A 25,838-nucleotide genomic window follows, 5' to 3' on the forward strand; every position below is an offset into this window, starting at 1 on the left:
CAAGGAACTTTATTGGTGGTCCTGAGAGACTCCGATGCCCCCTTTTCAGGGGGTGATGAAGCCGCGGGCCGCTCCCACGTTGGGGCGGGAAGGCCGAGCTTCACCGCCGCATCGTGGGCTCTCTGGACAGCCCATAACCGACGTGAAAACTCGGAGCTTTGTAGCGCAAAGCTCCACTCTTCTTCGGTGCAGCTATTCTGGCCTCTCTGCAACGACGGGCATCCCCAGAGCATGTGTTCCAAATTAATTTTCTGTTCACATCTCGGGCAGTCCGGACTATGCCCGTCTGGACTGATGGACTGAAATAAAGCCAAGTTTGGATACGATCCTGTCTGAAGCATGCGCAGTGTGATAGCCCGTGGTCTGTTTAGTTTACCGTTGGGAGGAGAGTAGACTCTCCTGTCAAGGTAGTAGTGCTTAGTTTAGACTGTCCTGTCAAGGTAGTAGTGCTTAGTTACCTCATTAAAGGTGTAAAGAAGGTCTCGAAACTCCACAAACCTAGTTTCAACAAGACTTCGACTTGCATTCGCGTCCGCGCGGTGGGCTAGTGCGCGCGCTTGGACGTCGTTGAGATTGGCGAGGGAATCGAGCTGGGAGTCGAGATGTGCCGGGAACCACGTGATAGCGTGTGGATGAAGTACGCTACCGTGGAGGATTCTATATGCTTCTTCGGCGATGGATCCAGATGCGAATGCCCTGACCACCGCCCTCTAATCAGTGAAGATGAGTTATCTCTTCGTCCAGGAGTGCCAAAGCGATCGCTGCCTGCTCCGCCCTAGCCGGGGTGGAGCCTCTGATGGTGGCTGCGCAAGTGAACTAGCCTTCGTGATTGACTACTGTTGCGACGAAGTTAGATGTGCGCCCGTACTGACCCGCATCCACGAAGCTGACCGTGTGAGGGAATCCTTGATCTGCCGGAGCAGAGAGAGAGAGAGAGAAAATTTGTTAATGAGACCGAAGAGGTCAGCCCTGCATAATGCTGGGCTTGCTACTTCAGATGGTTGGTGAACATGTGATGAGGGTTATATGCTTACATGACTAATACAAATAAGAAAAAGAAAAAAAAAAAGAACGAAAGAAACTTCACCAGACAGACACATGAACACACATAAAAAAAAAAAGTCACAGACAGTCACAGGCTGGAGTCGAGTCCAGAGTCTGAGGAAACGCGCAAGAGCTTTAAAACCCCGCACCGCCCTGTCTTCACTGTTCCAGGGGCCGAAAAAGTCCTCCATGCTAACAGTTCTCGCCCGTAATAAACTTCGCGCTGTCGTTCGCGCCGAGTTAAAACGTGGACAAACGCATAACAGGTGTTCCGTGTCTTCTCGTACACCGCGAAGCGTACACAGAGGTGATGCCATCAAACCGATTTTGTTAAGAAAGGTTTTTGTATAGGCTACTTTGAGGCGCAGGCGAAGCACACTCGGTTTGCCTCGCAGTGCCATAGCCCGTGCTGTGCGTCTACCTGCATTGTGTTGCGGATGTACGTTTTTAGGAAAAAGAGCAACCATTATGTTGTCCCGTAGGTGATCCGACATAGTGCATTTACGTGCCTCCACAAATAGACACAAAACTATCCTCATACGTTTTGATTCTCGGGTCATCACACGGTAGTATGCGAAGACGTTTCGTTCAACGAGGCGTTAATGAACACTGCGAAGATATCAGAACTTATTGATGATACCTATATTTTGAACAAACCAACACACTTGCAAAAAAAAAAGTAGTTGCGAGAACATTTCGAAAACGTCCCACATCTACGAAATCGACCAAATCTGTCGCTCAGATTTCCTACTTTCCGGCCCTTCGCGTCAATCCTGTACTTAAAAGGTCACGCATCCCATTATGAATTTTTTTTTTTTGTCACATGCGGAAAGTGGCGAGTTACGCACTTCAATAGTACGCCTGCCCTAGCAATCTTAAGCGTGATTACTACACACTGCTTACGCTTACCTGCAGCAGATAGCGATAACCGACTCAAATGTGGGGTTTGGTGCGTAGAAAAAGAAGCATGCCGACTGACTGGAGAGCTCAGAAATACTTCAGACTAGCTGGGATTCTACGAAGTTCCCTCAAACTTTGTGGGTCGGACGAATGCAAAATGACGGCTTTTTTGCGTGTATGAAAGAGTATGAAGTTGATGTCAATTGCCTTGTATACGGAGCTATACGTAAGATGCTATAGGGATGTCCCCGTCGGGATTCTCCGTCTGCTCACAAGTCACACAATCGGAGAAAACGGGCCTACAGGTTCGATCCTGAGCAAACGTTCTCACTCCCTTCTCGGCTTCGCAGAAGCCCAAACAGACCTTGCTTGCTACTTAGGATTCGGCTTGGTGCAGCATTTCCCCAACAAATACAAGCATTCAATAGAACTCAAATAAATCCCGGATTTACTTATGTGTCACTACTCACAAGCGATAAACCATTAGCTCAGCATTTGTCGAATATGTGTTCCCTAACACATATTCGACGAATACATGTTTGGCCAAATACCTTTGACTCAGCATTGCTACGCTTGGACGTTCGCCCTCTGTCCCTCTATAGATGAAAGATTTTGAGCATGTGACCGTGGGCTGGCGCTGGAAAACAAAATAACGCTGCAAAAGCGTCGCTTGTGGCGTACGGCTGCAGCCTGAACAGCGGGTTCTATAGGTCGCGGGCATCATATACTGCAGACCTTGTTCCTTATTTTATTTCTTTCATATGAACATCACTCTTGTGATGTGACCTGGACTGCAGCAGACTGATTTATACCGTATTACATGTTGGACGTGCCCTGCGTGTATATAGCTCATCGGTCTCTCATCATTACATCTACATTTATCTATGTTTTCTTTATCCCCTGTGCCCTTGCCGCAGTAAGTAGCGGGCCAAATATTAGATCGCCGGCCTACCTTTTCTTTTTCCCATAAAGTGCATCTCTCTCTCTCTCTCTCTCTCTCTCTCTCTCTCTCTCTCTCTCTCTCTCTCTCTCTCTCTCTCTCTCTCTCTCTCTCTCTCACACACACACACACACACACACACACACACACACACACACACACATATATATATGCTCACGTGCCTTTCATCCCGATTGAAGAATTCTGCCGCTGCTACCGCGAATCGAACTCGCCACCTAGTGAATTGCCATACAAAGCCTCAATCGCTGCACCACACGCGGCAGTAGTACAAAACCTGATCCGTATACGGACGGCGTTTCCTTTATTTTACGGTGTTGCTTACTTGCGACAAGTGCATAGTCATTGAAGCGATGGAATTGTAAATTCGCATTTACGCGGTTTCTTTTTTTTTTTTCCGTTTTAGGTGTACTCCTACGACCCCCTGCAGAAAGGCGGGAAGGTAGCCTTCATCCGTCTGTAGAAAAAGTAGGGATCCAAAGCCGAACCAATTCGCTAACTGCAAGATTTTGCCATGAAGCAAAGTTACATGCAGTTAAATGAAATTTCTCTTTGGCCTCCCTTTTCCTAAAATTCTCTGCGGGAAGCGTTACATTAGGCAAACTATCGTCACTGCATCAGTTAATGGTTAAGCTGCGAAAACAGCGCTAGCATGACGTCCGTCACCATTGCGTTCCTGAACTTGCTCACAAGAGAACACGAATATTGATCAGTGACTGCAACCTTCACGAATTTTCCTCGTCCTGCACAGCTGAGTGCTTTCCTTCACATTTCCCGTTTAACTTTTGTAATATATCTCCGAGGATATATACTCCGCTACGGCGAAATAAATTCGCTGTTCTGGCGCCCAGCTTAGTCCCGCCTTTTATGACCCGTTCCTGTTGTCGAAGTTTCTAATGTCCTGGTCTTCCTGTCTTGCGCCATTCGCTTTGAAATCGTGTCGTACCAACAAGCCTAAATACCGTATACTTTTAGCGACGCGGGTGCCGCGCACACGCAATACCTAACGTGCGCTACAACAGAAATGTATTCATCACCGTGTCATTTGCGCGGAAGAAAACAGGCGCAACTGCGTGATATGTTTCTCGGAAGTCCCAGTGCCCTGGCAGTACATCCGTTGCCCTCGTACAGAACCAACAGAGCGCGGGGTCGAGGGAGCCATTCAAGGCATCCACGCCTGAAGAGCCTCTTAAACGAAGTGAACGACTGGTAGTATCTTGTTACGGATAACTTGGAGCCACAGGGGGGACGACGCGTTATCTCCCCCCCCCGGGCGGTGTTATCGGCCGGCGGTGCTCAGGCGCGTCCGACATTTTCGTTTTTACAACCCGCCAGTCAGACAGAACCCCCGATTGCAATTCGCCAATAATATTTATAATAGTTATAATATGGCAATAGATATGTACCACACTCGTTCGCAGCAATCTTCATGTTGTGATATAGTTGATCACAACAAAATCAATCAATCAATCAATCAATCAATCAATCAATCAATCAATCAATCAATCAATTCCGAGGGGGCGTACCATCAGGAACTGAATAAGCCGGTGTTTCAAGACAGGGTCATGCGTCGGCGGCAGCTGTCGTTGGCAGCCTAGAAAGAGTACGCGACGTCCTTCTGTCGGAGTGTGAAGCGCCTCATTCAGAGTCTGATTGATTGATTGATTGTGGGGTTTAACGCGCCGACGCAACGCAGACGATGAGGCGCGCCGTAGTGGAGGGCTCCGGATTAATTTTGACCACCTGGGGATCTTTATCGTGCGCCGAAATCTCGTACACACGGGCGTTTTTGCTTTTCGCCTCCATCAGAAAAGCGGCCGCCGCGGCCGGGAATCGAACCCGGCCTCATTCAGAGTCATGGAGGAAAAGTACGGCGCACGTTGCTAGGCAACACCCATGATAGTCGGCGTGGGGCGCTGCAGGCAGGAGCGTTCGAAGCGCGTCGTCTGCTAACGTGCATGACCTAGCGGCGCTACCACCGCTGTAGCGCATTACCACAAATGAAGGCAGCTTTAATTTTACGAGCACCCATATACACTGGAACCGTGAAGAGCTGCGTCACGGGTACATGAGGATCGGCGGCAAAATTTGCACGGCGCGATGAATAACGTCACGGATGCAGCTGTCAGGGCGGAATAATTTCACATAATTCTGCCCTCAAGAGGGCTAAAGAGCGAGAAAAATCATTAGACAAACAATAAGACAAGCAATGAATTAGTAAGAAAACAAACAATTAGGTAAACAATCAGATAGTCATATGTATGTATGTATGTATGTATGTATGTATGTATGTATGTATGTATGTATGTATGTATGTATGTATGTATGTATGTATGTATGTATGTATGTATGTATGTATGTATGCATGCATGTATGTATGTATGTATGTATGTGTACGTACGTACTTATGTATTAAAAATCATACATACATGCATTCATACAAGGAGGAGCAAGCTGGGGGACGGGTGCAAGCTAAAAGGATAAAACGAAGGTTATAAAAAAAACATTCCGCGCGAAATAAAAGAAAGCACGTATATACAACTTATAGTAATTCGTGTCGAAGGGCACCGCAACCCGAAGCATAGAAGACACATTGCGGGCCAAAACTCTTGTTATACCAGCGCATTTCCCGATTTACCAAACTTCTTAAATTTCCATAGCATGTTATATGTGCTCAAGTACGGTACGTACTTGAATCTTAAAAGAAATCCCCGGAGGGGCTTTCACTCGTGGCGTCCACACGAGAGGCCCTCGTCTGTGATGATAAGAACGGGGAGGGCCTAATCGCTCAGGTCGAACGAGACGGGAAGCAACGCGCGTCCGTGCTCTTTCCAGACGACGGCAGCACCGATTCTGAAAGGCATGAATGGGTCGTCGTAACACATAAACATACCAATAAATACGTTCTTTAAGCAGCAACTGAATTTGAGCAGGCCTGCAGTTTGCTGCTGCCGGGTAATCTCGTTAAAATTACGTCGCCGAAACAGCACTTACATGCACTTAAAGGGAGCAACAGCCTCGGAGGTGTTTGGTTCGAGAGCTGCGCACATTCGCAACTACGCCGTAACCTAGTTAAACAGACGTCACTTAAACTCGGGTGTCGTGTGCCCAGAACGACGTCCTCGGGATTGTTTGGCCTTGTAAACAGGGCCGCGCTCAGCAAATAGAGCTCTCAGTAAGCGGGACTCTTCATAAATGGAAGAGTTTACGAGTGGGCCTCGGAGGACGTCTTTTAACGAGTTTCCCTTTTACGTTCGAGGCACCAAACAGCAGACGAGTCCAGCGGACGGAAAAAGTACGTCCACACAGGCCTGAGATCGTCGAGAGCTAGTATTGAAGGCATTGACGTTTCGTGACAAGGCCGACTGGGGAAAAAAAAAAACAAGAGACGACTACACGAACGGGATTCACCGGGCGGGTACCCGAAAATCAGCCCGTGATGCTCAATTATTAAAGGTATATTCAATAAATCAATTCAACGTTGGCTTTGCGTTGAGTTTTCTGCCTCCTGAGACATAAATTATCATAAAATATCGTGCAAACGCTCAAGCTGTACATTTTGCCTCGAAATGACCCCTCTTCTGCAGGCTTCACTGCAGGAAATGCGTACCTGTGGTGGAGCACGCTTTAAAGGAAAGCCTCGTGATCGTGCCGCAGACATGATGAACACCCGTCACTATAAAAGGATCCGAGGCTTGCCTTCCGTACACCGCAAATGGACCCGCTTTCGACCAGGGCGCGACCGACGTGATCGATGGGTATAAGCAGTTGACGACGTCCCGGTTTTTGCAGAAGGCCAGCCCCAACTGGAAAATTGGGAGTCTAAACTAGTTGGTGCATAACTGAGCTTAAAGGGGCCTTGAAGACCAAATGCAACTTTGTTCTATTAAAAAAAATAGGCTACGGTCGCTCACTGATCTCCATTCCAGCCACGAAAGACGTTCCTTTCAACCGAAAAAGAAAACGCAAGGAATATTGAACAACTTTCAAATTTCGCCGCCATATTGACGTAATATGGGCCGGAGTGACGTGTTATGCACCTGCACTGAGAATATTTTTATCAGTGCGCGTTAGCGTTCTAGTGATACGATCAAACAGAATTGGAGGCCCTACTACAATCTCCCAGTCATGTTTTGTGGCAGTGGCTTAGATAGGCGACCGCCCATCGCACAAACAAGATTCTGTGACGTCATAGAAAAATTGCCGGAAAGTCGCTAGGGGGTCGCCACTGATGAATATATTTTTTCAATACCTCAATTATTTGTCTGACGTTGACGATAAATTATATTGGCATTGCTGATATTGGAAGAAAACAGCCTTTTTAATGAACACAACTTGTATTTTGTCTTCGTGGCCCCTCTAAGGTCTTAACTCCGCCCAAGGACACGTGGTTTTCGTGGCCCCTCTAAAGTCTGAACTCCGCCCAAGGACACGTGATTTTCGTGGCCCCTCTAAAGTCTGAACTCCGCCCAAGGACACGTGATTTTCGTGGCCCCTCTAAATTCTGAACTCCGCCCAAGGACACGTGTTTTTCGTGGCCCCTCTAAAGTCTGAACTCCGCCCAAGGACACGCGACTTTCGTGGCCCCTCCAAAGTGTGGACTGCGGACAAGGACACCCGAGAGAGAGACAACCCCTGAGTCTAGCGCCCGAACTGGGGTTTTATTTCACCGAAGCTCAAATATATGGGCCTATGATGCAGCCAGAAAAACAGAATGAAGAAATTAAGGCAGCCGCAGCTCCAGTCGAGCTCAACGTAATTGCGGAGCATTCTTGGTTTGGTAATAGATACACTCTATCTTGGATCTGGCGGACATTTCAGGAGGAGCAGTCTGTAGCGAACGCTACATGATGTCCCGCACAGGTAGTTAGTAAAGTACTTTTTCAAGGTGGCGGCTCTCTCGAACATTTCTCCGGAACGGCGTCCCGTTCTTGCGGCGTCAGGGTCGCCGCACAGACACTGAGCGTATAACGCTGAAGTCGTTGTGTGCTCCCGTCAATGCACTGCCGATGCTCCGAAGCGATTTTTTTTTTCCCCGCAGAAATGTTAACTGTAAGCGAAAACGTTTCTGTCTCGGCTGAAAGATTTCGTGCTCGCAAGCTTCGACACTTTCCAGCTTGTGCACAGATTAGTTACGCGTGTCTTCGTCTCCTTGGGAAGCTCCTTTCAGACCAAAAATAGTGTCGCAGAATGCAGCAAAAAAAAAAAAAAAAAAGCTGCACACCCAACCGACAACGCGGTGTTTATGTAATGCTGGCATTTTGACTTGTGCCCCATGAACAATTACGATAAAATGCAAATACGAGCTTCACTACGCTGTTACTGCGTTATAATTGAGCGTGCGCAAAGACGTTGGGCGAAAGAAGTGTGATGACAGCGATAAAAGCTACTATAATTGGCACGAAATTTTTTTGCGTAGGAAAAAAGAAAGGATGATCGTCAGCACAGGTGGGTCGGTAGAAAAACCTGGCTGAATTTTAGAGATGAAAAAAAAAAAAGAAAACGAAACTAAGCACTAGGTACCGTTGTTATTGAAATGAACGCTCCAAACGTGCGAAGGCTTTTTTCAAAGCGTACGCAGGGTATTCCGCCTTAAAAATAAATTCACGCAAGTAGCAGCAGCAATGATTGTTACGGTTAGTCACTGCGAGATAAAATTAGCGTCAAGCTAGAAGGGCACGTACGACGAAACGGCCAACAAACGAGTGTCTTCGGTGCGGTCGGAACAACCATACAGTTGGGCAGGTACACCACCTTTTAAAGGGACCCTGCAACACTCAACTTTTTTTCGAAGTCTTAAATACTTGCAGACGTAGTCAACCAACACATCCAGTATTTAGATTAAGGGGTCGCAAAGTACCTCAGCTGAAAATTACGACTGTATGCTTATGAGATAACTTAAAAACTTGCTCAAAAGATTTTTCTCTCTTAGTTGAGTAGCGACTGTTGGCCGACCTTCCTTCAGTTGCAGCAATGAACGCATTCTACCACCAACCACTTTAATTTAAAAAGAAGCCACAAAATCAAAGCAGAGACGGAAGGCGTATCTGCTGCGACGAGCAACCCACGCAGTGCCACTCCGTGTTGGCGATTACTGTAGCTTTCGCAGTGCTTCCAGGCGCGCAGGAAACAGTGAAAGCGTCTACCGGAAGTGTTGCAGAGTCCCTTTAAGAAAACCAGTGCTGTCTCGAAGCGTTGATACTGCGGCAACTGAGAAAGAACTGCGGCGCGTGCAACTTGCGTGTGCCGCACTGTCCGATCCTCAACGACGTTTGGGCAGGCGTGCCAACACTCCGGCGCCAGTCACCCGCGCAATCGCGCCCCGCAGCAACAGCTGTTCGGCCGCATTGGATGCACACGGATCACTCCCCCCTCCGCGCCCATCATCATCGCCGCATCCCAGCCCCCTCTCCCCCGGCGAGAGAGAAGCCGCTGCACCAGCCACCTCTTCCCCGGAGCACGTCGCAGTCGCCCCAGCGAGCGGCGCTCATGTGCGCGCGACAGCTACGCTACTCACTTTCCGATGAACTCGTGCATCTCGTAGACGTCGTCGAAGACCACATCTTCATCGGCCATGCTTGTCGACGCGCTGGAGGAGACGGAAGACCACCACGCAGCAGTAGCAGCAGCGGCGGCGACAGCGGCTGACGTCGTCGTCACTCGCTGGATCACGGCAGCCGGTATAGCCCGTTCGCTGCTCCTGTTTATGCGACCACACTGCACCCTTGACACCTACCACACACGCACGCACACACCGTCTTCGTCTGCTCGCCGACGTCGACGACGGACGATCCCGGCGGCAGCAGCAAACGCACAGAAAAGAATACTCGGGGGAGAGAGCGCGGGCGATACGGAATCGGCGAGGAGGAGGAGGGGCTGAGAGTGAGAGAGCGCGCGCGCGCGCACAAACACACACGCGACGCGGCAAACACTTCTCCACTGGTCGGTCGCTAGGTCAGTAGGAGCTCGGCTCGGCGGCTAGGCCTAGCGGCTGAGCCGTGGTGGCAGCAGCATCCACTGACACGTCCCTCATCCGAATGCCGCGGATGGCAGGAGGGCTGGCGACCGTTATGCGCGGAACGGGGTAAACGGCGCGCTCTCTAGGCGCGGTTCATGTCTCGGGCCGGGCCTGGCGTGAGGTGGAGGGCTGCTCGCGATCGGTGCCAGACCCTTGAGACAGCTTTGGGGGAGCCGGTCACACCAGCAGCAGACGGCCGGAGAGCGAGCGCATGCTGCTGCGGCCTTCGCCGTCGCTTCCGCGCTGCCGATACGCCGGAGCCCGTCGGAGCGCCAGGGATTTCTCAGCGCAGCCCGGAGGAGAAAACGCGGGAGAGCCAGATATTGGGGCGCAAAGGAAGGGGTACGGCAGGAGAAAAAAAATTACAAGGATCGACGCAGGGAACACAAAAAATCGTAACTCGCGCGCATGCGCGTTGCTTTCCTCAACGGTCGATAGGTGGCGCAAAGTGTAAGTCGTATTTTGCGCGTCGCGGCCTAAATTAGGGGCTTATCTACTCCTGGCCATTGGAGATATCCTTAATCGTTTCTCAGCGTGAATAGCTTATCGGAAACTGCATATAAAATGAGCGAACAATTACGACGACAGAAATAGAATTTTTAGCCCGGATGCTATCTAACCACGATACCTGAAGCATGACTCATGATGTGTCACGCGCTCATTGTTTCGTAGTTAGGACTGCACGGTTTTTTACGCAGATTTTTTTGGCTGCCAAACAGTCCAGGAGTATAAACTAATATTTCACCTTGGTCTGTAGAGTTTCTTTCTCACCTGGAAAGGGCGTCTTTCTAGTGTTCTCAAGTGCTAAAACAGACCATTCGTAGATAGGTCTGAACAGTCATTCGGCTTGAAGAAAACACCGAGGACACCTATAAGCACTTTTTCCGAGTACGGCCGGATATATTGTTAAAGTGGGCGCTGCCACGTCCGCTTGGCTCGTGATGACTGCGCCAGTGGCTGATGCAGTAGAAGTGGTGGGACCCTCAGCGAGGAGTGTGCTGCCATCACCATTATCTTTCTTTTCCCCCTGTCTCATTTTTTTTAAACTCTGTTACTATGACTGCAAGCCTTGGTCAATTGCCCACATTGTTCATATATTTGTGCTTAATGTTTGGAAGCTTGAATGTTAAACTTAACGATGTGCCAAGAAACATCATACTCTGTTTGTTTGAAGCCTTTATCTTCAATAATTGGTGAACTCGTTGTACGTGAAGCTGCAGGTACTGGTTGACGGCACTGTACTTCATGGTGTAAAGGTTAGGCCTAACGTCAGACTAGCAAATACCCCCATTGCCAACTGTGCACCTGAACGCCATGCTCATTTGTTTGTGTTGAGTTTGCAGCCAATGAAGCACGTCAGGCTGGAGCATATCTGCATTCACACACAATGAATACTAACGTTTGCAACCACATGACATATTGCAGCCAATAGGTGTGCTCCTTTTTTTTTCTGGAGCACGCGCTCTTTGAATGCATTGATGAGCACATTCAAATTTAGGAGCCACTACAGACGCTGGATTTTTTCGCTCAATTTAAATGCTTTCACAATGAAACGAAACCTTGATTGAGGGCCTTGCAAGTACATATGCTTGCAAGGATGTTTGCGATGCTGCGCCCAATGTGTGAAAATGCCATGGCCATCGCAGCAGACTGACCTCTGCATTTCCAGGCGTTCGGGACTGGGTGCTTCCCACACCTCTCACAAGGCTTGGCTGCCACGAAGGCACGTTTTTCGTGTCGACACGCTCTCGCCTGCTAAGCACGCAAGCATACAAAAGCGCCCCGAGGAATCTTTTTAAGTTGCAGAAACTAAAGCTAGAAGTGGGTTGTTGCAATAAAGGCCGCAAGGTTGCTTGTAATTTTGCCTTATCTGTGTGGTCAGAAAAAAAAATGGGGTTGATGAACTTTCTAAGACTGTGACGCCGAAAGCCTTCTGTTGATCGGCGCTTGAACTTTCTGTTGAACTTTGCAGCCGTGCCCATCACTACTTGATGAGCCCCCTGGAAAGCATTTCCGAAGTGAACTCCACTTGCTGGCCATCGCCAGGAGCATCCTGTTCGCCCCCGTTGCTACCTCCACCTCACCGGGTGGCTCACATCACACATGCGACCGCAGCATCTAAGGATTTAGCCTTAAAAACAGTGATGGCTGAACTTTTAAGAAGCTGTGTATTTTCACAAGTACAATATTTGCACTAAGCTTGCACTCACTCACTGTGAACAAAGAAAAAGCAATAAACATGCTTGACGAAGTAAGAGAGGCAATAAAAATAATGAGTGGTTTTATTGTACAGGTGACACCTCTGGGTGATATACAATGAGTCTCACAAAACGCTGGAGCAAGATCACAACTTTGCAACCAACATGACCTGTGTAACTTAAACACAGCCATACAGAGTGAACCAGAGGCACAGTCATTAAGACGGTTGGCATTATCGAAAGAAAACTGTAAGAAGCACCTTGACAATCTAGGATAACATTTTTCTTGATGTTAAACTCTGAAATGGACATCCAATCCCCACACATGCACTCCTAGTTTGGCAGTACCTATAGGACGCATTACCTACTTTATGTTTCCTGCTAGCAATAACACAAGAAACAACGTGCGCATGAAATCAGTTAACATGTCGAATAAACCAAAAGTAGCGAAATGCGTTATGAAGCACGCAAGAAATGCCGACAGGATTCTGTGGTGCGCAGAGCACTTAGAAGTTACTTTTGAGCAATTTTTTTAATACCCACAGCGAGAGCCCTGGCTGCAACCTGGTGAGAATAATATTTCATAGCCTATTTCCAAAACCTAGTGAAACTACCCTAGTTATAAATGACACTGCAGATCAGCTATGTTTTTTCATCATCAGAAATCAAAAGCAAGGCCTATTTTAGCTGCCTTGATAAAAGTGTACTTCACAGATCAATCCCGCTCTACTTTTTACACTGCTTGAAATAAATCTTTTTTTTTTGTTACTGCTGTTGTAAGAACTACACCTACTTTTTTTAATGAAGCAGCCCCATATGACTAACAAACACCACAAAGAATTTCCATTTGTGACACCTCAAGAAAAAAAGAGCAGGCATCTGTGGGTTATTGCATGCTTCAGAAGAGCCCGTGTTTTAAATTAGTAGAGTTCAAGATGCCACAAATGTTATGCGAAAAAATAACTAAAATAATCACCCACCCCCTCCCCCTTTTCACTTTGAACAGGTGCGAGATCTAATGAGATATCTGGCTAAGTTTTTCCACGTGACAAGTAACCAATAATAAAATGTCAGAGATTCAGCAGGGACAGTAAAGTAGAGGCAGGCACATAAAACACAGTTTGTAGTTGGAAGGTATAAAAAGTGGGAAAACTGCCCATCCCCACTATCCACCATTGCAAAGTAAACTTCATCAACATCCCAAGGCATCCCAGTGCTGTACACGTTGGCCACTGCTAGAATCATCTCAAGATCTCATCTTCAAAAGCTAAAGTAACAGTAACACAAAGAAAGCCCAACTTTAAAAAGTGTGATCAAATGCATTCAATAAAATGTGCATTCAAACTCTTGCGAATACATTTGCCGACTGATATTTTTGTGCCCCAAGACTTGCACGTACTGTAAATGACATGTACCCTGCTATAAATTTGTCTGCCTATGCCTTTACTAGGAAAGTTATTCAGTTTCCTGCCTATAAGTCTGCCTTGACGGTTATCAGGAGGTCTTTTGCAGGAAAATTCCACCGCTTGCCAATGGGCCTTTAAACAACAATAAGTGTGAAGTGGCTTACAAATCACTCAGTCTACTATTTTCAGTCAGGAAGTTTAGTAAGGGCATTACTCTCAATGTTGAAAAACTGTGGCATAATAGAGAAAACTCACAAAACTACTTGCACTAAATGAATTTTAGTGCTAGTAGTTTTTCTAATCTATCACACAGCCCACTGCATGAAAACTAAAAATCACGTTTCCTCGAAAGTTGCGGAGGTGGTGCTGAGGTCCTTCCGGTTTTTAAGCAACAGGGAAGTTGAGTTTCTTTGAGCCAAAGGGTTTTACACAAACTCGCAGTGAACAGGTTGATCATTGCAGCCTATCAACCACAAGCAAATGATGGCCAAGCTGGTTGGCCATTTAGGCGTCGGATTAACAAATTTTTGAAACCAAGAAAGAGATAGCACTGGATAAGGTACTGTTGGCGGCACATATCCAAAAGAGAAAAAGGGCATGGGGGAGGTGAAGTGGTTTGTTTTCAGAAAATTGATGTTTAAAATCATTTTGCAGAAGATTTTTATGTGCAAAATACCAGACTTTTGCAAAATAGACAAATCTGGCAGTAAGGCATCGCAGGACCTCCAGTGTATCCAAAGACCACATACACGCAGTAAAAACAAAACGACGTCTGCTCTGCGTGCCAAATGACAGTGCCTGCACATGGCATAGTGGCTATTCAGTTAATTTGTTAAACACAACTTCTACAGGTGCTACAATTGCAAAAATTACTGCCAAAAAATGCATTCCAGTACACTGTCAGGCGCATTCATTACCAATGCATTCTGCCTAAAGACAATAATCGCACCACTTTTTTGTGACATGTTCTCACAGCTTTCATGAGTGCTGTCTCCAGTTTTTAATTTTTTTTTCGCCAGATACCCAAAGAGAGAGAAAAAGGCCCACTCTATTCCAAATTGACCACTTTTACGCGTGCAACAGCCTTTTAAGATATGCACTGTTTCTTTTCCTGTAACTCGCTATAATGTTGCTAGCAGGCACATTCAATACTGTATGCCTCTGGCATTAAAGACACCAACCGTAAAATGTGAACACTTACCATGCGGCTGGTGTTTTTTCTCACGTGACAGTTATTGTACCCATCAGGACGCACTAATAATGGTTCGCAGGTGGACAGTTGCGAGCTATGCAGGGTCATGGCCTTTAGCATACATTCCAAGAAAAATACAATGATGTGTCTGTCTTGTCTGCGATGCGACCACTTATTCTGCGTTTTTACTTATCACAAATGTTAGCAGAGCTTGACGCTGGAAGCGTAGCTAGAATGTGGTGCTACACTCCAAGAAGACATGTGCCGAGACAATGGAAGCGACCAACAGTTGCGGAACATGACCACAAAGCCAAAGTGAGCCGTATAGGCAACTACACGTTGCACGGCATTGGTCAAATGAACGCAAGTGGTCACCGTTCATAGCTCTATACTGAGTGAGAGCAGCGAGAGGAATGACGTGGATGGCATCGATGTTATTCAGACGTCAGGAGTGACTCGTTAGCCACAAGCACCTCACGCCCGAAAGTGGCATCTGCACCAACTTCAGCTTTGCAGGGACGAAAGCTGTAGCCATCACCACCATAGCAAGAACTGCCGGCGCTGCCATATAAAATAGCAATACCAGTCCACTGCATTAAAACAGCAGAAAAATATTGCGATTCATGAGATTGATATTCCGGTGGCATTTCTAACAATCTTCTCAGCTTTCAACCATCAGAACTAGTTCCACTCTGGCGATGAGCGTGCTGCTCTTTGTTGGGAACAGACTAGCTGTGCATGTGAATCCCATCAGCTTTCTTTGTGCGGTGATTGTCGCGTAGGTGTGCGTCGACCCTCTAACGCCCGCAAAGATCTCACTTTACAGTAAAGACGTCAACCTTGTGCTGTTTTCTTTTTGTTGAATCTCGTAGGTGCTTAAAAAGCTGGCTCTCACTTGACGCACGGAAAATTTTCCGTGCAACATGCTCTCTAAAGTTGGCTTCTTTGTACGACACCGAAGTTTTGCAAGGAAACGCACGTGGATGTGCCCCCAAATGAGTGAGTGAAGCACTTCCAGGAAGAAATTGCTTCAGAGGGTGTCAATACGCCACGTATCAGCACCTCCCCTGGACTCTCCCATAACCTCTGCTGGAGCCTCAGGGCTCAGAGAGCTCTACAGACTCCAACTTTTCCACGCGGCCATCACTGGGAATCAAGGCTGGGCCAGCAACAGCAGCAGCAGCAGCCTCCGTCGTCCATGGTGGCCCAGAGGTGGTCGCACTGTTGTCATTCCTCATCCGTGCCGGGCACCTTCCAGGAGGACTTGCGGCCAGCCTCGTACATTTCTCTGAGGGCCTCAGTGACCCGGCCCTCCTGCTCGAGCTGCTGGTACTTGCGGTACAACCGCAGCGCCGTCTTGGCATCCTCTATGGAGTCGTGCATCTTTGACTGGATCTTCAAACCTGTGCACAAAGCAAGCAGGGGGAAATCACAAACAGCTTTGCTCCTTACCGCTGCACCACTGACAATGATGGAAACAAGAAATGAAAAATTCCCCATTGCCTGGACCTAACCTTATGCTGTTATCTATAATAAGCCTGCTTTGAATTTGACAATGACGAGTACTGGATCTGAAAGGCACGCGGAAGAACACACTTTCACGGGCTTCTTCTTTGCAATTCCTAAAGCCCTGTACGACTCTTCTTGATAACCTACGATGAGCTCACATAGTTAAAATTCTCCGAATTTCATTACAATGTGTTCATATCGTTGTGAATATGAGAGTGGTCAGATACTGTCTCTTATATCAATATGAGCCCATGTCCACACACACTACGAACTTCCAGCATCATTAACTCTCTTGTGAGATGATTGAATCTGATCACATTAATGTTCAACCTTGGCCATGAACAAACAGTGAAAAACCTTTGATTTATATACAAGTTCCACAAAAAATCTGTTATGGGAGAAAACCAGCACTGTGTGAGTACATGTGCAAAAATCTTAGCTCACGCTAGTGAGTTTTGTCCATGCACTTCATCATCCACACTAGTCTCGCTCGAAATCTCCAGTTAGAAAAATTCTCTGCACTACCATACACTGCCACAGTATGCGAACCTTTAAATAACTTGACGGTCATGCTGTTAAGAAAATACGATACACTAAGGCTACCGAACAAAGTTTTTAAGAAACACTGAAATCAAAAGACAGGTTTGCACTTCCCCATTCCACTACATTTGAATACTTTCTTTTACTAAGTGCTACAACTTTCAGTCAGATAGGTAGATTGTCCCCCTTTTCGTCATTTCTCACACCCAAATTAATTCGATCGATATGCACACACTCTGCAACCATTTCTTATTGAAGTTTTCTGTTAACATTTTAATGTAGTTCCTGCACGTTTGCTCGCATATATACCCCCATCCCTTCATGCTGTAGAAATGCACTCCCCCCAACCCCTCCGAACATTACACTGTAACTACTTACGTACCCAAGAAATGCCAGGCGAGAAAACGAAGAGAAACCATTCTCTTGTTTGGCAGTTGAAAAAGAAGCACAGTGTCAATCACTTGGTCAGCAGGCACCTGTTCGGAGCAAGAAAGCAAACAGGAAGGAAAAAAAATGTGCTTAAACGCTAACATGCACACTATTTGTACAAAAACCTTTACTTTGCACTGGTGAATTAGCCTGCAACTGCTATGTCACAACTACATCGGCAACTTTCGAAAGGAATCAGTTTCGCTAGTTACAGGATTTATCTTTTTCGCGCAAGCAATGATTAACGGTTTGCAACTTCTTTGAATACTCTGCCCCCGTTTGAACTGAGTGAAGCTCATGTGAGCCTACATCCTACGAGTTCACTTTCAATAACGCCCACATTCCTTTGTTACGATGCGCTTATTAACTGTCACAGTGCTTTTAAGCTAAAAAGTGTCTCCGCATCCCAAACACTGATCACCACTGCTGAAGTGGGTAAGTAGCAGGAACGTAGGGTATCGAAAACAAATAATTAGAGGCGAGGAAATACTCGAAATGAATCAAACAGTACCTCCGCGAATCGAAATCGAGTATCTCCTATTCGATTTTTCGAATAGCGAATAGTTGAGTGGATTTTCCGAATGTGCCCGGCTCTGCGAAAGCGAGAGACCCATGTGCCCCCTTAAAAACAAACCCAGAACTTTTAAACTTTTATTTGTAGCCATGAGTAAATGCGCCTGCGTATTGATGGCCACCTATCTAATAGATGCTTCAGAGGGGGAGATTGTGGTCTTTAAGCCACTTTCGTTGCTTTTTAACCTGTGCATGTGAAATTTTAACATGAAGTGTCTTTGGCATGCTGCGAATAAATACTCAACTAGTTTTGGTACATGCAGCATAAGTTAGAAGTTGCAATATATCTTGTGCTCCGTCCACCCAATGTTTTCATTAGTTATACACTAAATACCAGCTTCCTTTAGATGTCATTGTGTGAAGCTGAATGAACACAAACTTCAGCTGACTGCAACTCAGCTGCAATCTCTGGAACATATAGTATTGCCCTAGAGCCTACTATGAATGTCACGCTGCACTCGTTTGTCATAACCGAGACTTTGTAATAACCGCTACAAGTGGACTTAACCACACTTACCACAAGGTTAATAACGCGGAAGTCATTCTTGAGACCATGGCCGACAAAGATGACGCCTTCATCCATGAGGTAACGTAGCTTGCGGTATGTGGCTTTCAGCGTGGTCAGGTGCTTCGAGGAAATGGTCACATCCAGGTCGCCAGGCTGGATGCCGGAGAACTGGGTCAGGTAGTCCACCACCTGGTCCCCAGGACGGGAGAGAGAAAAAGAACATAGCGTGATGTCACCACATGGAAATCAAAGATGAACAATGACTCAAGCTGCCTGTCATAAGGCAGCTTGAAGAATCAAAGGCATAAAGAATCAAAGGCTGCTTATAACCTGATGACTATGATACCAAGATGAATGAATGCTCAATAAACAAATTGTGCAAACTAAAAAGATGCACCGCGCAGCTATACTACTGCAATATGTTTGGCACTGACAAAACAAAGGAAGGCGTACAGCTGCAGCAAAAAGCTGGTCACCTGTTCTTGGGTGGCGATGTAGTCGTCAATAAACGGAATCCCCTCCAGAGTGCCTTGCCTGAAGGGAAAAAGGGACCATTATTAGACACACTGCCAAATAAACTGAGCCGATTTCGTTAGCAAGGTTTCTCCTGATTGAGACAACAAAGAGGATGTTGTAACGCAGCTTTATGTGCACATGTAGCAAGTTTTCTGCATGAACTTCTTGCCCAGCTCACAAACGTGAGCTAACAAAACGCAAATGACACTTGAAACCTAATACATACTTTGTAGCAAGCTAGAGTAGAAAATGCCCTCAACAGCAGAGCATAGGCATCCACAACCTTCCCCCCCCATATTCTCGAAGAATTTTTATATTCTACATCTCAATCTCAGTCAACCTAAATACAAGTCAGCCACCCCCATTTTTTTCCAATAAATAAAACAGAGGAAGAAAATTAAAGCCGTTCCAATCACTGTGAAAGCTTTCGAAAGTGCAGAGCAGTGATTCGCCATAATGGGCTATAGCGCCATTATCCGCTCGCTGCTACCACCTAATGCAATTAAAATTTCCAACCTTTGCAGTGCTCATGCTCCCCCTGCCTGAAACTTCGTCAGCGGGAGTTCTGTTTTTTTTTTGTGCTTGCTTTTCCTCCTGCACATGCCGGCGTTGCACTGCCACTTTTTTTTCGCTTACTATCGTAAAAATTTACCCAACGAGCGTTCATAAATAAATGAACGCGGGGGCTGCCGGTTATATACACAGATTTTGCCTGAAATGTACTCGCAGTTTTCTTTGCGCTTAACAATGGGGAGATGTATGACAAGCGCCAGCGGGTCACGAGTTTCGAATGCCTTTGGCTATATAAATCGCTTGCCGTTCGAAGCCTCTGGGTTACGCCGAGACGACAGCCGCTACGACGGAACGCCGCGTGGCTCTACTTGGGTCCAGCGAGTAAGCTACGACGTCAAGGCAAGCCCCTAAAGTGCTCTGCACTTAAAAGGAAACCAGTTCCACTGTAGGCTTACACCGGCTCCTGCTTTTCAAATACAGAATTTGAAAATAAGAAATGGGGGGGTATTAAACTGAGAACCTATCAGATACTACGACAATTATTAACAAAGTTCAAACCCACATATAAAATCCAGGCAGATTATGAATGCAGAGCTAACGTTTGCTGCGAGACAATGCTGGCATATCCTTGACAAGGTGGCAACTGTTTGCTTATGCAGATGGTCAATCACTGGCCAGGCCTTCAGCATGAACCCGAAGGGGCATAATGCATTTCGAATTCTCACCCACGCAGGCAGGAGATCCTGGCCACCGACATGTGCGATGGTCGAATGGTAGACCGCGTTCCATCACTGCGGATTTCCGCTTCTTCCTGATGACACCAATAGTGTTGCAGGTGTGTTGGAAAGGAAAGGAAAACACAGAAAAAAGTAATGTGTTCCACTTCTCCGTGGGTTGGCGTCCCTGCCCTTTGGGGAAACCAAGCCAAGTTCGACGCTTTGATAAATGTTGACAAGTCATAGCTCATTACTCAAGATAAAAAAGCTTAACATGCTGAAGCCATGCCTGGGCTATGTGATGCACACAATATAATTCATGCCTTATTCAGCTGGTGTAAAAACTTACTTTCCATCTGTTTCAAGTGGCATGACCATCAACCTAAGTGATCAAGCACTATTTAGAATGGAGCATACCACAAACTGCCTAGCCCATCTTAAAATACAATACAGACCCTGCAGGATTTCAAACTTGACTCTCATGGACGGGTCAGATCACTGGACATGCTCAGTTAAAGAAGATGTTGTGGGATGACAAAAGGCAGTGTGGACGCCCGTAGAATTTCGCTGTCACCATAAGTGTCGCCACTTATTGGACGACGAAAGGGTACGGGCGCTCAACTCACTCATTCTCATCTCAAGTGGAACAACAGTGACAAATAGATCGCAGCTAGCGATCGGCCATTGTGCACACCTGGTTCTTGACATCTTTATCTTCTTCAGTTAAGCAGCCGCAGCTCATCATAGTGTCATTGCATTAAACAAGTAACAACGTATGGCGACCCCATTACTGCTACATTCGTTGCCCCAAACACATGGAAAGGTGAAGCTGACCTGGTTCAACGTGACAAATTCTGCGTCCATGGCCACAATGTCACCCTGCTTGAGGACTTCGTTGGGAGACAGCGGGGTGAAGGTGACATGGCGCCGACCCCCATTGGCCGCCAGGGACATGTCTTGTTGGAACACGTCCGCCGTCAGGGGCGCCTTCACTGCGAGACGCCACCCGAGAGGAGCTTTGCTCCTACTCTGCCTTTCGGTGTTGTTCAGGTCCCGAATTCCTACAGTCTTGTCAGTGTGGATGTCTCCGCCAAATTGTATATGCACAAGCCGCCTTCAACACCACTATAACCTTGCTAAACCAGGAATAACCAAGAATCGCAAGAAGGCAGCACTTAAATTCTTTTTGTTGCTCTGGATAGCTGGTTAATGGAAGCCTCGGCATATGGGCCTAAGGCTTTCTCTTTAGCCCTTTGCGTCATCGAGAGTGTCACATTTTCGCTAATGTGGGTTGTTATAAACTTCCTATTACTACCAATTAAGCTGGTTTGGTCCACATAATGCCAATCCATAAAAAAATTTTAAAATAAGAACCAAATTAAAACCATATTTCACAGTTCCCCCTGACTTCGTAAAATCTCAAGCTGGAACAATGACATATGTTGTGCAAATTTTATAAATTTCATTAAAAGTGAATAAATGGCCCTGAACCGAGACACACTACAGAACGTGTTTATACAGTAAGTGCTCCCCAACTGACTCAAAGCGCAAAAAAGCGAAAGCACCACCCTCACCAGTTGCAGGGTGCTTGGCTGCAATGTTGGCACTTGTGTAGTACAGGACACAGGGTAGTTTCCAGTCCAGGGGAAGCCATACCGCTTCCTCCTACAGAAGGAAAGACCAAAGAAGAGACAGAAACACCTGTGAAGATCTAGTTCACATGATGCAATAACGCGCAAGCACGGATGGAAATGATTCAAGACAAAAACATGTACGACAGTACATTGCATAGCTGTAGAAAGTTGAGTACCACAGCAAAAATGAAACGCCAAGAACTCTCTACTCCGAGAACACCATATGATAAAAAATGATGCATGTCTTGCTGTCCCCGGAAAAATTTGCCTGCTTGTATGCACTTCAGTAGGTCACAGCATCCATACTTTCCTCTCCATCACCACGTAAAAACTGTAGGCAGAACGGCGAGTGGAATCAGGCCTCTGTCTTCTTTTATAATTAACAGTCGTGGGAAATCCGCAGCTCAGTGAGGGGCAAAATGAGGAGAGGGATTCCAACTCCATCCTTCAAAGAGATGGTGGACATCTTTGAATGTCAGTTACTACTCACCCTGGCCTGTGTCTGAGACACAATCAGGCATTTGCTTCCCACACATATTTGTGTGGCGGGACAGGCCCAGTGACAGATGTGTAGAAGGTGTAGAGTCATTTTGTAGAACAATAAATATATCACTTAAAGCCTCGTGCTAAACTGGTAGTCACCGCACGCCAAGAAAGAAGAGTGAAACGCTACCCCCACTCACCGGAGAAATGGGCACGATGGTGAAGTCGTTGAAGAGGTACCACTGGGTGGCCGGCCCACCCTGGTGGTGCTGGTGGTACAGGGGGCCCACCCGGATGCAGCTCACTATGTTGGTGCGGCTGTTGTTCACCACTGACACGATGGCCGTCAGCTCGTACAGGAGGCCCTCCTCTTCCTCCTCCTCCTCCCCCTCCCTAGAATGCCCTCCTTCTTTCGGGTGCCTGTCTCCATCCCCTTCGATGCCCCCGGATGCTGCGTCCACCTTTTCGCTGACCGTTTCTCGACTCCCAGATGACGTCGTCTCCTGGGATGCCGCACCTTCAGGCTGCACACAACGAGTAAAGGCTTCAATGCAAAGCAATACAGCAACAGCTCTAACTAGAAGTAATATAGTCAAAACTCAACCTAACGAAGTTGAGAGGAGTCACAAACTATTTCGTTAAATCGAGAACTTCGGTAAACCGAATTATGCCTTTCTTGGCCACTTAATTCGGTACAATCGATTATAACCTAACGAAGTTGAGAGGAGTCGCAAACTATTTCGTTAAATCGAGAACTTCGGTAAACCGAATTACGCCTTTCTTGGCCACTTAATTCGGTACAATCGATTATATACTGTAGCAGCATCTAGCAAGCTGAAGTGGCGTCGTATTTTTGAAGCGTTATGCTCCAAAAATAAAATTTCAGCCCGCGCTTATTCTAGAAACCACTAAAATTGTTATCTTAGTGAGAACGGCTTTTGGGGGACTACAAATTTATTTCCCGCCAAAAAAATTGGTAATATTTGCTTGCATGTGCTTTGTAAGCAATGGCTGCACGAATTTCTCGCAAGTTTGTAGTGTGCCCAGTGCGTCATTACGTATCCTGGTGCGTTCCAGGGAACACACGCAGCAGATCAAGGGCATCTGTCACTTGACCCGGTGTCAGCACAGGAGCTTCGATATCTTCAACGTGTCTTCAGCCGCCCCTTCCTTTTTCTTTTTTTGGTGGGCTCCATGTCCAACACGCTTGTCACCAGGTATAGCGGTGTGCTTGCCGAGGGGTTGACGCGCGAGTGCCACGCCCAAGAGCAACAGAACTCCCTTCCGCATACACAAGTAGCAATGGTAGACAAAGGCATAACAACTTGAACTTCGCAAAAACAACATGAGTTCTAACAGCGAACAATGTAAAAGAGGGATGAAAGCTTGGGAACTACACGCAGAAAAAATGAAAAAAATTACACCATCTCCCTGAAGGGAACTATGTGGTGATGCAAAGCATCTCGGAGTTCCCAACCCCCCCGTCGCGCGCACGGCTGCTTTCGCGGCACGGTTGCGTTGACGAGCGGCATCTGGATCCGCTTGGCGACGCTGGCGTTTTGAAGCGGCTTCTTGTTGGCGAACCACATCCGGATACGCTTGGCGACGTTGGCATGCCGAAGCGGCTTCACTTTCTCGCAGTATGGGATCCGCTGCTCGACGCTGGCGTTTCAAAGCGGCTTCACTTTCGCCAGTTCGCTGACAGAATTGTTGGCGTCCATTCAGTTCATCAGACAAGCAGCAACTGAGAGAGCGGCGCGCGGAGAGGAGGAGCAGCGCGCGCGTTATCACACAGCTGGTGGGGAGAGGGGGAGAGGTGCGGACGGACGCCGATGGACAGACATAGCCCCGAGCAAGAGATGCTTTGCATCTAAACCAACAACACAAAGCCCGCCCTCAAAAAATCTGACCGCCGAAGACCGAGTTAGAACAGCACTAGTGGCATCTATGACGCGAGAACAAAATTTTTTTTTTGTACCGCTGGTGACATCCGGTTAATTAAACTTGAAATTACAACACCCGTTTTGTGCCGCACGGTGTCCTAAAAGTGGACCATCGGTGCTCTGCAATCTTATCTTTGGTGCACCATAAATCAATTTCAAGGCATTCTCTACAAAATAGACCAAAAATTAACACTTTTTGGGCTGCATATTTTGAGAAAGGGTTTGTGAAACCGGAACAGATCATGATATTGGTTTCATTATTACAAGTTATTCAAAGCATTGGGCACTATGGGGGTCTGAGGGAGGATAGAGATATCTTCGTTACCCTTACAGGGTCCAATGATGTATGTGCACATCCCCTGCAAACACCTTCCAAATGGCCAATGATGTACATGTAACCTATTTAACCTTTTGCTCAACTTGAATACTAAGAAAAGTACCGGACCTGACGGTATTCCTAATGAATTTTTAAAAAGATATGCAGAGCGGGTCTCTAAATTCTTAACTGTAATTTTTCAGGCTTCTATTAACCAATGTTTTTTTCCACGAGCATGGAAACATGCTAAAATTATTCCAATTCATAAAAGTGGCAGCAAATGGGACGTTACAAATTATAGACCAATCTCTCTCACTAGCACTTGCTCGAAGTTACTTGAACATATAGTGTCTAAGCATCTATTATGTTACCTTAACAATTACCATATTTTAAACAAATGCCAACATAGTTTCCATCAGGGACTCTCTACAGTAGCTCAACTAACTGAAACTATCCATGATCTCTCGTACAAAATTAACAGCCGTCAAACAGACATAATATTCCTAGACCTTGCCAAGGCTTTCGATAAGGTATCGCACCCTAAGTTACTATTAAAAATTAACACTTTATTTAGAAACCCCCAGTTATCTGAATGGTTTTCATCATACCTTAGCTATAGAGAGCAATTTGTTGTATATGAGGGCTTCCAATCTTCCTTCTCGCCTGTGGAGTCTGGTGTACCCCAGGGAAGTGTTCCGGGCCACCTTTTATTTCTGTTGTTTATTAATGACATTCCATGTAACATTACTGTCCCAATCAGACTGTTCACAGATGACTGCGTATTATACAACCGTATTGAAACGACTGCCGACCAGATCGAATTAAATGTCAATCTGCCAAAAATAAAAAACTGGTGTGACAGCTGGAAAATGGTTTTGAATACTCAAAAAATTGAGTACATGTCTGTAGAGAAAGGGACGAGCCGCGGAGACCCCTCCCAATGATGCCTTTAATCGAACACACTTTTCATGATGATAGTGGGGCACGAGAGAAGGATATCCACTTATTTCACAACATCCTCCCCCGCGCGACAGTGAGTATGGTTCGTGTCCAAGAAATTGTTCAGTCCATTGAAAGCTAATTTCATGTCCGAGTGGGCCAAAAGAGTTCAACACATGTAGGCTTCCACCTCCACCGATGGTAAGAATGTCCTAGATTTGGTGGGCCCAAGAACCGAGACACTAGAGCGCATAAATGCACTTTTCTAAAACTAGTTGAGCTGCTTTTGCATGTCTTCGTGGCGGGTATTTCTTCCATGTGGACGAGGCATCATTTTTCTTTGTTGCAGACTGATGTGCGTGGGTCTCATTTGCATTGCGGCTCTCTTCAAAGCGCACGATACGGTTTGTAGGGTTCCGTACTGTTCCAGTTCTGCGTTTTGAGTCGTGCTTCACTGTGCATCTTCGTGCAAGAAAATGAAGATGCTTCCTTTGGGTTCCCAA

The 25,838-nt window shown here is 46.6% G+C and overlaps 2 protein-coding genes across 8 annotated transcripts in view; both read right to left on the reverse strand.

Moving 5' to 3' along the window:
- The window catches only part of Cask (peripheral plasma membrane protein CASK), a 708,589-nt gene extending 699,036 nt beyond the window's left edge, over positions 1 to 9,553 (reverse strand). For all 5 annotated transcript variants that reach the window (XM_077698713.1, XM_077698712.1, XM_077698711.1 and 2 more), the window contains exon 1: positions 9,420 to 9,553. In XM_077698713.1, the coding sequence (XP_077554839.1) occupies positions 9,420 to 9,478 (59 nt within the window). In that variant the 5' untranslated portion in view covers positions 9,479 to 9,553. The remainder of the gene's footprint in view (positions 1 to 9,419) is intronic.
- Positions 9,554 to 12,184: 2,631 nt separating this feature from the next.
- Positions 12,185 to 25,838, reverse strand: part of Pan2 (PAN2-PAN3 deadenylation complex catalytic subunit PAN2) — a 60,902-nt gene continuing 47,248 nt past the window's right edge. For all 3 annotated transcript variants that reach the window (XM_077698705.1, XM_077698707.1, XM_077698706.1), the window contains exons 20-27: positions 22,338 to 22,661; positions 21,595 to 21,685; positions 20,855 to 21,012; positions 20,030 to 20,115; positions 18,752 to 18,809; positions 18,285 to 18,464; positions 17,148 to 17,241; positions 12,185 to 16,119 (exon numbers count right to left, since the gene is read on the reverse strand). In XM_077698705.1, coding sequence (XP_077554831.1) covers positions 15,944 to 16,119; positions 17,148 to 17,241; positions 18,285 to 18,464; positions 18,752 to 18,809; positions 20,030 to 20,115; positions 20,855 to 21,012; positions 21,595 to 21,685; positions 22,338 to 22,661 — 1,167 coding nt within the window. In that variant the 3' untranslated portion in view covers positions 12,185 to 15,943. The remainder of the gene's footprint in view (positions 16,120 to 17,147; positions 17,242 to 18,284; positions 18,465 to 18,751; positions 18,810 to 20,029; positions 20,116 to 20,854; positions 21,013 to 21,594; positions 21,686 to 22,337; positions 22,662 to 25,838) is intronic.

Source organism: Haemaphysalis longicornis, unplaced genomic scaffold, assembly GCF_048455015.1.
Source record: "Haemaphysalis longicornis isolate Haplotype H1 unplaced genomic scaffold, Haemaphysalis longicornis Haplotype H1 scaffold_2, whole genome shotgun sequence".
Classification (NCBI taxonomy): Eukaryota; Metazoa; Arthropoda; class Arachnida; order Ixodida; family Ixodidae; genus Haemaphysalis; species Haemaphysalis longicornis.